The 14,953-nt window shown below is 45.0% G+C and overlaps 1 protein-coding gene across 1 annotated transcript in view; it reads left to right on the forward strand.

Moving 5' to 3' along the window:
• The window catches only part of CFAP47 (cilia and flagella associated protein 47), a 2,216,809-nt gene that overhangs the window by 1,590,796 nt on the left and 611,060 nt on the right, over positions 1-14,953 (forward strand). The window contains exon 55 of the mRNA XM_069204610.1: positions 11,112-11,216. Within this exon, the coding sequence (XP_069060711.1) occupies positions 11,112-11,216 (105 nt within the window). The remainder of the gene's footprint in view (positions 1-11,111; positions 11,217-14,953) is intronic.

Genomic DNA, 14,953 nt, shown 5'->3' on the forward strand with positions numbered 1-14,953 from the left:
AGTGCTGGAACAGGCACTTCGAAGAGGAGTGAACCGGAGCTCACCCGAAGTCACAAAAGGAGATCCCACAACGCCGGAGGACAACTCGGGAGGTTGTGCACTGCAGGTTAGAGTGTCGGGGACCCAGGCTTGGCTGTGCACAAAGGAAATCCGGGAAGAGTGCACAGGAGCCGGAGCAGCTGCAAATCATGTGGTACCCAGCAATGCAGTCTAGCGTGGGGAGGCAAGAACTTACCTCAACCAAACTTGGATTGAAGAGTCACTGGACTGTGGGAGTCACTTGGACAGAGTTGCTGAGTTCCAGGGACCACGCTCGTCATGCTGAGAGGGGACCCAGAGGACCAGTGATGCAGTCTTTTGTTGCCTGCGGTTGCAGGGGGAGGATTCCGTCATCCCACAGGAGATTTCTTCAGAGCTCCTAGTGCAGAGAGGAGGCAGACTACCCCCACAGCATGCACCACCAGGAAAACAGTTGAGAAGGCGGCAGGATCAGCGAGACAAGGTTGCAGTAGTCGTCTTTGCTACTTTGTTGTGGTTTTGCAGGCGTCCTGAGCAGTCAGCGGTTGAACCTTTGGCAGAAGGTGAAGAGAGAGATGCAGAGGAACTCTGATGACCTCTTGCATTCGTTATCTAAAGAATTCCCGAAAGCAGAGACCCTAAATAGCCAGAAAAGGAGGTTTGGGTACCTAGGAAGGAGGATAGGCTAGCAACACAGGTAAGAGCCTATCAGGAGGAGTCTCTGACGTCACCTGCTGGCACTGGCCACTCAGAGCAGTCCAGTGTGCCAGCAGCACCTCTGTTTCCAAGATGGCAGAGGTCTGGGGCACACTGGAGGAGCTCTGGGCAACTACCCTGGGAGGTGCAGGTCAGGGGAGTGGTCACTCCCCTTTCCTTTGTCCAGTTTCGCGCCGAGCAGGGCTGGGGGATCCCTGAACTGGTGTAGACTGGCTTATGCAGAGATGGGCACCATCTGTGCCCATCAAAGCATTTCCAGAGGCTGGGGAGGCTACTCCTCCCCAGCCCTGACACCTTTTTCCAAACGGAGAGGGTGTAACACCCTCTCTCTGAGGAAGTGCTTTGTTCTGCCTTCCTGGGCCAGGCCTGGCTGGACCCCAGGAGGGCAGAAACCTGTCTGAGGGGTTGGCAGCAGCTGCAGTGAAACCCCGGGAAAGGTAGTTTGGCAGTACCCGGGTCTGTGCTAGAGACTCGGGATCATGGAATTGTCTCCCCAATGCCAGGATGGCATTGGGGTGACAATTCCATCATCTTAGACATGTTACATGGCCATGTTCGGAGTTACCATTGTGACGCTGTACATAGGTAGTGACCTATGTACAGTGCACGCGTGTAATGGTGTCCCCGCACTCACAAAGTCCGGGGAATTTGCCCTGAACAATGTGGGGGCACCTTGGCTAGTGCCAGGGTGCCCACACACTAAGTAACTTAGCACCAAACCTTTACCAGGTAAAGGTTAGACATATAGGTGACTTATAAGTTACTTAAGTGCAGTGGTAAATGGCTGTGAAATAACGTGGACGCTATTTCACTCAGGCTGCAGTGGCAGGCCTGTGTAAGAATTGTCAGAGCTCCCTATGGGTGACAAAAGAAATGCTGCAGCCCATAGGGATCTCCCGGAACCCCAATACCCTGGGTACCTCAGTACCATATACTAGGGAATTATAAGGGTGTTCCAGTATGCCAATGTGAATTGGTGAAATTGGTCACTAGCCTGTTAGTGACAATTTGGAAAGCAAAGAGAGAGCATAACCACTGAGGTTCTGGTTAGCAGAGCCTCAGTGAGACAGTTAGTCATCACAAAGGGAACACATACAGGGCACACTTATAAGCACTGGGGCCCTGGCTGGCAGGGTCCGAGTGACATATACACTAAAACAACATATATACAGTGAAATATGGGGGTAACATGCCAGGCAAAATGGTACTTTCCTACACCCCCCCCCCCCCCCCAAAAATCGAAGGACAATAAGACTAGCCATGACCCGATGAGTCTTTATTGTCTAAGTGGAAATATCTGGAGAGTCCATCTGCATTGGAGTGGGTACTCCCAGGCCTATGTTCCACTGTATAGTCCATTCCCTGTAGAGATATGGACCACCTCAACAATTTTGGGTTTTCACCTTTCATTTGTTTTAGCCAAAGTAGAGGTTTGTGGTCTGTCTGAACAATGAAGTGAGTGCCAAACAGGTATGGCCTCAACTTCTTCAGTGCCCAGATCACAGCACAGGCCTCCCTCTCTATGGCAGACCAACGCTTTTCTCTAGGGATCAACCTCCTGCTGATAAAAGCAACAGGTTGATCCTGGCCCTCAGAATTGAGTTGGGATAAGACTGCCCCTACCCCTAATTCAGATGCATCAGTTTGAACAATGAATTTCTTGGAGTAACATGGGCTTTTTAGGACAGGTGCAGTGCAGTGCACATGGCCTGTTTCAGCTCCTCAAAAGCTTTCTGACAGCTAGCTGTCCACAATACCTTTTTAGGCATTTTCTTTGAAGTGAGGTCATTAAGAGGGGCTGCAATGGAGCCATAGTTCTTTATGAACCTCCTGTAATACCCAGTGAGGCCTAAGAAGGCTCTCACCTGGGTCTGAGTTGTAGGGGGAACCCAATCTATAATAGTTTGGATTTACCCCTGAAGTGGTGCAATCTGTCCTCCACCTACAAGGTGTCCCAGATAAACCACTTTCCCCTGCCCTATCTGGCACTTTGAAGCCTTGATAGTGAGGCCTGCCTTTTGCAGGGCCTCCAAAACTTTCCATAGGTGGACCAGGTGATCATCCCAGGTGGAGCTAAAGACAGCTATATCATCTAGATATGCTGCACTAAAAGCCTCCAACCCTTGCAGGACTGTATTCAACAACCTCTGAAAAGTGGCAGGTGCATTTTTCAAACCAAAGGGCATTACTGTGAATTGGTAGTGCCCTCCAATAGTCAAAAATGCAGTTTTTGCTTTAGCATCCTCTGATAACTTGATCTGCCAATACCTTGCAGTCAAATCAAAGGTGCTTAGATACTTGGCAGATGCCAGTGTATCTATTAGCTCATCTGCCCTGGGTATAGGGTGAGCATCAGTTTTAGTTACCTGGTTGAGACCTCTGTAATCTACACAAAACCTCATTTCCCTTTTTCCATCTTTGGAATGAGGCTTTGGTACAAGCACCACAGGAGAGGCCCATGGACTTTCAGAGTGCTCAACCACTCCCAGTTCAAGCATTTTCTGAACCTCTTGTTTTATGCAGTCCCTGACATGGTCAGGCTGCCTATAGATTTTACTTTTGACAGGCATGCTGTCTCCAGTATCTATAGTGTGCTCACACCAAGAGGTGGTGCCTGGCACAGTAGAAAAGAGTTCAGAAAACTGACCCAGGAGATTTATGCAGTGGTCTTTCTGCTCAGCAGTAAGACAATCTGCTAAAACTACCCCTTCCACTAGAGCATCTTGTTCTGTGGAAGAGAAGAGATCAGGGAGAGGGTCACTCTCTTCTTCCTGTCCTTCATCTGTTGCCATGAGCAGGGTGAGATCAGCCCTGTCATAGTAGGGTTTTAGGCAATTGACATGGAGCACCCTAAGGGGACTCCTGGCAGTGCCCAAGTCAACCAAATAGGTGACTTCTCCCTTCTTTTCAACAATAATGTGGGGTCCACTCCATTTGTCTTGGAGTGCTCTTGGGGCCACAGGCTCCAAGACCCACACCTTCTGTCCTGGTTGGTACTGAATCAGAACAGCCTTCTGGTCATGCCATTGCTTTTGGAGTTCTTGGCTGGCCTGAAGGTTTTTACTGGCCTTTTTCATATACTCAGCCATTCTGGATCTTAGGCCAAGTACAAAGTCCACTATGACTTGCTTAGGAGCTTTTAAAGGTTGTTCCCAACCCTCCTTTACAAGTGTTAGAGGACCTCTTACAGGGTGCCCAAATAGGAGTTCAAAGGGGCTGAAGCCCTCTCCTTTCTGGGTACCTCCCTGTAAGCAAAAAGGAGGCAAGGTAACAGGACATCCCATCTCCTCCTGAGTTTTTCAGGGAGTCCCATTATCATTCCTTTGAGAGTTTTGTTAAACCTCTCAACCAGTCCATTTGTTTGTGGATGATAAGGTGTGGTGAATTTGTATGTTACACCACATTCCTTCCACATGGCCTTCAAGTATGCAGACATAAAGTTGCTACCCCTGTCTGATACCACCTCTTTTGGGAAACCCACCCTGGAAAAGATTCCCAAGAGGGCTTTTGCCACTGCAGGAGCTGTAGTGGTCCTTAGAGGAATAGCTTCAGGATATCTGGTGGCATGGTCCACTACCACCAAGATAAACCTATTGCCTGAAGCAGTAGGAGGGTCAAGGGGGCCAACTATGTCAACCCCTACCTTTTCAAAGGGGACCCCAACCACAGGCAGTGGAATAAGGTGAGCCTTTGGGGTGCCACCAGTCTTGCCACTGGCTTGACAGGTGGCACAGGACTTACAAAAATCTTTTGTGTCCTCTGACATCCTAGGCCAATGAAACAGGGGGACAAGCCTTTCCCATGTTTTAATTTGCCCTAGATGTCCAGCCAAGGGAATGTCGTGGGCTAGAGTTAGGAGGAACTTTCTGTATTGCAGGGGAATGACCAATCTCCTGGCTGCTCGAGGTTTAGGGTCCCTTGCCTCTGTATACAAGAGGTTGTCCTCCCAGTAAACTCTATGTGAGTCACTGACATCCCCATTTTGCTGTTTGACAGCTTGCTGTCTTAGACCCTCTAATGTGGGACAGGTCTGCTGTGCCACACTCAGCTCCTCCCTGGCAGGCCCCCCTCCTCCCAAAAGCTCAGCAGTGTCTGTTTCCAGCTCCTCTGGTGAAGGTTCTGCACAGGGGGGAAATTCTTCTTCGTCAGAAGTTTAATTATCTGTAGAGGGAGGGATAGTAGGTAGGGATTTACCTTTACTACCCCAAGCTTTAGGGAGCACTTGGTCCATTGTTCCAGGATCCAAGTCACCCTGTCCTTTTTGCTTTTTGACCTGAGCCCTGGTCAAAGCAAAAATATGCCCAGGAATGCCCAGCATTGCTGCATGAGCCTCCAACTCCACTTCTGCCCAAGCTGATGTCTCTAAATCGTTCCCTAGTAGACAGTCTACAGGTAAATCTGAGGCAACCACAACTTTCTTTGGACCAGTAACCCCTCCACCCCCCCTTACCCCCCCCCCACAGTTGAGATTCACAACAGCCATGGGGTGGCTAAGAGTGTTGTTATGAGCATCAGTCACTTGGTACTGGTGACCAAGTAGGTGTTGTTCAGGGTATACCAGTTTCTCTATTACCATGGTAACACTGGCACATGTGCCCCTGTAGGCCTGAACCTCAACACCATTTATTAGGGGAAGTTGCTTGTACTTATCCATATTAAGGGGACAAGCAACCAAGGTGGCCAAATCAATGGCACCTTCATAGACTAACACGGCGTCTGTGGTCTCCCTAACAAGACCAACCCCAACTAAATTACCAAAAGTGAGCCCAGCTACTCCCTTGGTTTGGCTATTAGTAGGTTTGCTCCCACCACCACTGCTATTACTAGGGGCACTAGGTGTAGCAGTAGGGGTTGTGGTAGTGGGAGGCTTGGTGCCTTTCTTTGGACAACTGGCATCAGTTGTCCAATGGCCTTTTACTTTACATAAATAGCACCGTGGTTTCTTTACTTGATTAGAAGAGGATTTGGACCCACCCCCCCCACCAGAGTGTTTTTGTGGGCCTGGTGAAGACTCATTTTTAGATTTGTCCCCACCTTTGACTGAAGACTTACCATCCTTCTTCTTGCCATCCTTGTCACCCCCTGTATGAACTTTTCTGTTCATTCTTGTTCTGACCCATTTGTCTGCCTTCTTTCCCAATTCTTGGGGAGAGGTCAGATCTGAGTCCACTAGATATTGGTGTAACAAATCAGACACACAGTTATTCAGAATATGCTCTCTCAGGATCAGATTATACAGGCTTTCATAGTCAGAAACTTTACTGCCATGTAACCACCCCTCCAACGCCTTCACTGAATAGTCAACAAAGTCTACCCAGTCTTGTGAGGACTCTTTTCTGGTTTCTCTGAACTTAATCCTGTATTGTTCAGTGGTTATGCCAAATCCATCCAAGAGTGCATTCTTCAAAACTGTAAAATTATTGGCATCACTTTCCTTAACAGTAAGGAGCCTATCCCTACCCTTTCCACTGAAAGATAGCCATCAACACAGGCCCTCTCAAGTGCAGCAAACCACTTGTTAATGTCATCCCCCTCCTTGTAAGGGGGAACTATCTTATGAAGATTCCTAGAATCATGCTCTTTCACAGGATTACTATCTGGAATACTGCTGCTGCCACCATGGGGTCCTAACCCCAACCTCTGTCTTTCTTTTTCTAAGTCTAAAGATTCCCTGTCTAGAGCCAGCTGTTGCTGTTTAAGCTTCAGCCTGGACTCATCCACTCTCAATCTATTGAGCTCCCTTTCTAACATTCTGTCATCAGGGTGGGTGGGTTGGGCATGCTTTGACACAGAAGAATGGTGTGAATGAACAGAGGGAGAATTGTCCCTAGCAGTTGGCACTCTAACAACTTGGCCTGCAGGAATGACATCCCTACTGTGATGAGAGCTCACATTAGTACCTGTTATGCTAGGTGGTCTGCTAAGGGGCAAGTTGGGAAGGATACCATCTAACATTCTTACTGGGGGTGCCCCAGAATCAGAGTGTGAACCATCTCCTAACTTCTCAACTGATGTGCCAGCTAAGGCCTTATCATTTTCAATGAGCATGTTATTTAACAATTCTCTAGAGGGATTCTTCCCTACCCCTAAACCTCTATCAATGCAGAGACTCCTCAACCCTTTCCAGCTAAGGTTATCATAAGCAGTGCTGGCCAGATCAAGAGTAGGACCTGTACCAGACATGATAGAAAAAGGTTTAGGGACAGATAAAAGAAAGAAAATGTTTCAGGACTTTTTAAGGAAACAGAAAAAAAACTTTTTCAACTTTTTAGAAACTTTTTGAAAGTTTAGAGGTACTTTTCAGCACTTAGCAAATAGAGTAAGAGAAGAAAAGCAAAACTTTTTGGTTAGGTGTACATACACTGAACTTGTTTTGTATATTTTTCTCTTATGAAAAGTACAAAATGACAAAGTGGTAAGTAGTTGCAAGTACTTCTCCCACCGCTGCACAACCAAAGTAGGAGGCTGGCCTGGCTTGTAGTGGGTACCAAGGGGTACTTACACTCTGTACCAGGTCCCGTTATCTCTTATTAGTGTAGTAGAGGTGTTTCTAGCAGCTTAGGCTGATAGAAGGTAGCTATAGCAGAGCAGCTTAGGCTGAACTAGGAGACATGCAAAGCTCCTACTATACCACTGGTGTCATATGCACAACATCATAAGAAAACACAATACACAGATATACTAAAAATAAAGGTACTTTATTTTTATGAAAATATGCCAAAAGTATCTCAGTGAGTACCATCAGTATGAGGATGCCAAATATACACAAGATATATGTACACAATACCAAAAATATGCAGTAATAGCAAAAGGAAGTAATGCAAGCAATGTATAGTCACAATAGATTGCAATAGGAGCACATAGGGATAGGGGCAACACAAACCATATACTCCAAAAGTGGAATGCGAATATCGTATGGACACCAAACCTATGTGAGCTCGTAGAGGGTCGCTGGAACTGTAAGAAAACAGTGAGGTTAGAAAAATAGCCCACCCCAAGACCCTGAAAAGTAGGTGTAAAGTACACCTATATTCCTCAGAGAGCACAGAAGTCGTGATAGGGGAATTCTGCAAGGAAGACCAACACCAGCAATGCAACCAAAGTGGATTTCCGGACGAGAGTACCTGTGGAACAAGGGGATCAAGTCCAAAAGTCGTGACAAAGTTGAGATTGGGCAGATGCCCAGGAAATGCCAGCTGAGGGTGCAAAGAAGCTGCCACCGGATGGTAGAAGCTGTGGATTCTGCAAGAACGACAAGGGCTAGAAACTTCCCCTTTGGAGGATGGATGTCCCACGTCGTGAAGAAGCTTGCAGAGGTATTCCCACGCAGAAAGACCGCAAACAAGCCTTGCTAGCTGCAAGGGTCGATGTTAGGGTTTTTGGATGCTGTTGTGGCCCAGGAGGGACCAGGATGTTGCCACTTGGATGAGGAGACAGAGGGGGCGCCCAGCATGTCAGGGAGCCCTCACAGAAGCAGGCAGCACCCGCAGAAGTGCCAGAACAGGCACTACGAATAGGAGTGAACCGGAGCTCACCCGAAGTCACAAAAGGAGATCCCACGATGCCGTAGGACAACTCAGGAGGTTGTGCACTGCAGGTTAGAGTGTCGGGGACCCAGGCTTGGCTGTGCACAAAAGAAATCCGGGAAGAGTGCACAGGATCCGGAGCAGCTGTAAATCACGCAGTACCCAGCAACGCAGTCTAGCGTGGGGAGGCAAGGACTTACCTCCACCAAACTTGGACTGAAGATTAACTGGACTGTGGGAGTCACTTGGACAGAGTTGCTGAGTTCCAGGGACCACACTCGTTGTGCTGAGAGGGGACCCAGAGGACCGGTGATGCAGTCTTTTGTTGCCTGCGGTTGCAGGGGGAGGATTCCGTCGTCCCACGGGAGATTTCTTCAGAGCTCCTAGTGCAGAGAGGAGGCAGACTACCCCCACAGCATGCACCACCAGGAAAACAGTCGAGAAGGCGGCAGGATCAGCGATACAAGGTTGCAGTAGTCGTCTTTGCTACTTTGTTGCAGTTTTGCAGGCGTCCTCAGCAGTCATCGGTCGATCCTTTGGCAGAAGGTGAAGAGAGATGCAGAGGAACTCTGATGAGCTCTTACATTTGTTATCTAAAGAATTACTCTGCCGTCCAATGCAGATTTTTTCCCCAAATTATCTACAACTAACTGCTAACTATTTGGCAATAGTCCCTACACAAAATCTGCACTTACAGCTTCATGAGCCATTTGTCAGACGAACTGTGCCCAAATACCTTTCAAACAAGTCTGTCCAAGTAATGAGCTGGTGCCTCCCCCATATTTTGTTTATATTTTGAGATCTTAGTCAAGTCGTTTTTCACTTTCCACATATATAAAATCTCGTTCACCAATGCATCCATTATGGAACCCAGTTCTCCATTTCCAGGGCCACTCTCTGCTGTAGCGCTTACTTCACCAGTCTTCCTCTCACTACACTCAACACCATCAATCGCAGTAACTGGTTCACATCTTCCCAACTGTACCTGTACAGTTCAGACACACTCCACAGTTCCTCTTGCAACTGAGTGGAATGTTACTAAATAGTGGGTAATTGTTTCTTGATACTCATTAAATCTGAGGGGGTCCATGGAACGTGGACTATAATTTTACCCCTTGTGGCCGAGTGGTTCCTTGAGAGGAGAAAGGCAGAAAAGAAAGGGCCTTCATCATTGGCATTATTTGGATTGGGGGGGACGTGCCACTATCTAGACAGCCATTTTTTAGTTTATCTCAGGCTTTCACGGATACTAGTAGGACTTTGTTCTGTTCAGTCTCTACTTCACGGGATGGAATGTATGGCCATTTTAGGCCATTACCCAGTAGTGGAATTCGCCTCTGACCTGGTCACATAATTGGCAGCTAATAACATTGCAACACTTGCTTAAGCATTACCTCTGTGTGCTCCAGCTGCCATGGTCTTGCAGGTGCTGCTCCATTTCTGGGTGCATCAACAGATTCACCCCTACCCCTGTCAGTCAGCATGAGAAACATGTGTAATAGATCCTCCTCCTTTATGTCCTCGCTCTCTTTCTCATTCTCTTGTGGTTCGGAGATCTGGGGAGAAGATGTGAAGGAGATGGAGCAATTGTAGCATCCACCCTGAGCTGACCCTAAGTAGACAAATTTGGTGTTCCAATATGTCCTTGGGTATCTTCTAGTTAGACGACTTCTGTGTGCACTATTTTTGACAATACAGTAACCACAAAACAATATAAGCTGTGCAAACTGTAAACACAGTTAGACTTTAGGTAAAGTTTTGTTTCAATTCACACTCCTATTTCTATCCGGATCACCAGGTCCAAGGCTTGGCTACTCTCCGCCCCATTTCCCCTGGTGAATATTCTCCCTTAGCTCTGGTACCAGGAGTCATTGTGTGGAGCTTGGTATCCTAAAACGCATAACATTTTGTCATATATATATACATATCTATCTATCTATCTATCTATCTATCTATCTATCTATCTATCTATCTATCTATCTATCTATCTATCGATATACACACACATATATATACATAATGAATAATATAAAGGACATTGCAGAGCCATAGAAATAGAAGATTGTTTTCACACCAAAAAATGTAATGCAGGTATTTTCATGTACCTGGCATGTTAAAGTGTACTGCAGGTGATTTGCTTTCATGGTCCACCATTCATTGGTATCATAGAACTCGTGCACACAAATTGATCGAAGATAAACTACACTGATGCTACACATATCTCATGTTTCCACTGTCTAAAGCAGAGGCCAGGAGCCTCTCTGTACTCTCTAGCTGTTGGCCTTTTTAGCTGTTTTCACACAGATGACGTTCTAAATCAAGCTAATGCTTTTCTGCAGCAGGCTTTCCAACAAGCTCATTCACTTTACGAGGCTGTCTGTGTGTGTGAAAGAGATACAAGAAAAGACAGTGTTGCATAATGCTCAGCTTTGTGTGGGGATACACTGTTACACTAGCTCTGCTTGGGAATACAATGTTACACTGCAAGTCAGCTTTGTTTGGGAAAACGGTGTTGTTACACTATGTTCACTTTTAGTTTGGAATACACTGTTACACTATGGTCAGCTTTTGATGTAGATTTAGGCCTATCTGGGTGAGTCTTTCTAGAGAATAAACAAGCCTGTAATGGCTAAAGCTAAATGCATTGTGCTGCACTCGACCTAATCGGCCTTGACAATTGAATTATAAATTCTGAGGTGGAACATGTCTATTGCTTAACACATCACTTGACCTTCAACACCCGGCATTACACAGTCTAGGCTCAAAACAAATACATGCAACAAAAATAGGAATTGTGTCAGAAAAAATAAAACAAATCGTTCTTTTGTTTTCTTTCCCATTTTTGCCCAGCTGATGGTGGCCCCTCACTCTGCCATAGATGTTCCTGTTCAGTTTTGCCCTTCCACCCTGGGAAGAGCCAATCACCGAGCATCCATCTCCTTCAAAAGCCAACAGGTGAGTTGATGCTGTCTTGCTTATTTTGGTAACACGAATCGTCAAGCATTGAAGATCTGTGATGTTTTGTTTCACATTAGACGTTTTTGCAGAAAAAACTACGAGGTTCCATTTTGCTCTTTGAAATGTCAAATAAGTATATTATCGTGGGAATATATGTTCATTAATTTATGTGCTAATAACTAAGCATAAGGAGTCAGGTAGCCATACTGAATGAGCTTGCTTTATGAATGCTAGTTGATTTTGTGAAGACATAAATGAAACATTCAGGAATATAAACTCTCACCTTTTCACTTCACACAACAGTTACAAAAAACGTGAACTGAATTCTCCTTATGCTTTTTTAAGCTGGTGTACCAATTATTGTATTATACTAGGAGCAAGATAACTTGTTCAGAACAAGAATCGACAAAGCCAATAGGCATGGCAATTTCATAAGCAAATGTGAGTGCAATTTGACAAGTTTGCTTGTCTGGTTGTGCGGATGGGTGATTGTGAAAATGCATCAATGACCAGATGGATGAGTGTGTGAGTTGAATGGACGTTTGGCTGAGTGAATTGTTGTGGTGTTCTGAAACTCTTGCTCTGTATTGTTGATGTGCATTGTTCTGTGGTGGTAATTTATCTATTTTATTATGTTGTAATATTGTTTTGCTCTTCAATACTATTTTATTGTATTATGTTTTTTGTTGACTTATTATCTTGAGGTGTTGTTGTTCTGAGGCTATGTGTTGAATTGCAATTGCTGTTTTGTATCATTGCAGTATGGGCCTCTCAAACTACTCATGTGGTGATTACAGAGAAGTTAACGTGAATTTGTGTCTGAAACCAAGCGTAGGCACCTGCCAGCAGTTACCACTTATGTGTGGTAAATGTACAGATTAGCAGCAACATTTTGTTGGCCGTTTGACTAGAAACAATGACTTACGTGAAAATTAGCATCTTAAGGAGGTGCTTCCTTAACAGAGCACACACGTCTTCCAATTAGAAGACTATGATATATGTTGTTCTAAGACACAAAACACACAATAAGAACAACACTACTAGGGCACACAATATTTTGTTCTCACCTGCAGAGAAATAAAAGTAGAGTGCTGCTTACAGATGTGAAGCTGCCCCATGGTCAGAATGTACACTTTAATTTTCACATGCTGCACCACCCTATTTCTATGTGAGCTGAGACTCTGCATTGAGAAAGGAAGGCGGCAAATGCTGCTCTCTCTGAGGATTTCAGAAGCCTAAGACAGCAGGATGCTAACGCCGACTGCCTATTCCCCACCCTCAAATAGCTCACTGTGATCATAGTCAGCACTTTCTGCTGATGCTTTATAGACAGGAGAATTCTTCACTTATATCACAGATAAAATGTCTTGTTCTTTGTGATGGCAGTCGAAGTCAGTGGCACATAATACAATTTTAACAGGTTTATTTGAGTTTTACATTGGTCTGTATTGGTAAGTATTCTGCAGGATACATAGCCTTGTGCATTTTCTCTTACAGAAACGTCAACCAACACAAACATATCACAAGTACCTAGGGAATTCCCAAGGCTATAAATATTTGTTATCTATACTGTGCTGTGTGCATCACGAAAGTGCATGTAATAAACATTATGAGTAGTGTGATGATCGCAGCAAGCTAAGGAGCACTGCAATAATAAATGTACAGAAGGTGGTCCCTCATTGAGCAAGAGTAAGGGAAACAATGTCATATTTGTACACTACTGCCTCTTACTGAGGTTGTAGCCATGTGGGTCGTTCTTCTATGGGACAGTCATGTTAAATGCTATCCATCTGCTGCGAAACCCAGGACGAGAGCTTGCATGCTTTTATAACATCCATGTTGTAACTTCTACAAACAAAACCACCAACTCTAGTGCTTAAGAAATTCATTGATACCTGTGGCAGCAAAGAGACAAGTACATATATATGATCACATTTGAAGCAGAATATAACAACATCCAAAAAAGAGTCCTCAGCTGAATTCCAGCCCAGAAGGATTGAGAACCATGGCCAAGTGGTATATCATACTGGCCATAATACAACATGGCACCTCAGTGAGCTGCAAAGGCTTGTTTCGTGTTTGCATGTGGTGATGGCAGATAATGAGCAGCAAAAGTAGAAAAAAACATAATGATGAGCACAAAAAATAAATAAATCTGCAACCACAACATGATTGTCAATTTTTCCCTCACAGTACTTTGAAAAAGGAATAGGTCAAATATTGACTCTTACCCAACCAGATATAACTGAAGACTTCTGCAAGCATTACATCATATGTGAGAGCTAAACAGAAAACCACTTTGGTTACCCAATGTACATTAAGGCAGCCACACTGGAGATAGACCTCCTCACACACAAGCCGTACTCGCAACTGAACAAGTGCACTTTAAATGAAATGAAGTGTGAGAGCATTCCACCCCTAAAGCATACATAATGTAAATGCAGAGACTGAAGGATGCAAGCTGAACCTTTGTAAAGACCTCTTCATGCTTTTTTGTAATGTGGAAAATCAGAGAAACTGTTTAAAAACTGGTTATAACAAAAGCAGAACATCCATAACATTCTTTGATGCATCCAGCAGCTGCCGCCACAAATCACAAGGGGAGGAGCGACAACAACGGGAGAAATACTTAAGTAATAACAATTAAAAAAATCATATTGCTCCCGACAATGCCGGCCTCCTCATGTTTCCCAGCAGTCCCTGGAACACCAGCACAGACTCCCCATGCAATCCTGGAGCTGCTCTACTGTTAAACGTAGCACCTGAGAGCAGTGCCAGGATTGGTCTGAGCGGCTTGGTCTGCTGCTCAGACAGTGCTCCGCGGCCGTGCAGTTTCTCTAACCCGGCTCTGCAACACAGGTGGGTTGGAGATACCTAAGTGCACATGTCAGTTTGGCCGGCCAGCCAAACTGACATGCATGCTTAGTGCACTCCACTCCACTCCTCCTCCACCCTCCCATGGCCCAGCCCCACCCCCTCCCTGCACATGCTGGCTGAGCCAGCAGCTGAAAAATAAAACTTTAATGAAATATAGTTTTATATTTTAACTGTTCCTTCTTAGCCGGCAGGGCAACGCTCCTTCGCCATTACGGAGGAGTCGCCACTGGATGCATCTTCAATCTACAGCAATCTTTTTTGTTGCAACCCAAACATATGTTTCTAATCACATTAAGCTTCCTTCCCACAAAAAAAAAAAAAACAGACCTGGGGATAAAATTGACTTTTTTCGTTACCCTGAATTAAACAAATATGTCTCGAATTAATTAATCGTCTAATTGGCTTGATGCATCTATGCAAACATTATATTTGCGTTGCTTATGCTCGAAATGTATCATCCTGTTAATGATCCATTACAGGCTGAGCTGCCATTGATCCTGCGAGCAATCGGACTAAAAGTTTTCAGACTAGACAAGATCTGTGGTATGGGCAGAATTAAAATGGCAACATAACTTCCTCTGTGCTCTTCATTTTCCCTGTTTGCTTTTTGTATCGTGTCACTGTATAAGCACTTGAGCATTAAGCACATACATTTACGCTGCAATGTTTTTGCTATCAATTAAAAACTGAGCAAGGTACATTTTATCAAGCAAATTTGCATGGCAAAGTATCTCATTTTGAAAAAATGTAACATTGTTCGTGTAGGTAACGTATGTCTTGTTAAATTAATGCATCATTTAAATCACTTTATTCATAGCACAGTGAACAATTTATGTTTACACCTTTTTATGAACCTT

The sequence above is a fragment of the Pleurodeles waltl genome, chromosome 8, assembly GCF_031143425.1.
Source record: "Pleurodeles waltl isolate 20211129_DDA chromosome 8, aPleWal1.hap1.20221129, whole genome shotgun sequence".
Lineage (NCBI taxonomy): Eukaryota > Metazoa > Chordata > Amphibia > Caudata > Salamandridae > Pleurodeles > Pleurodeles waltl.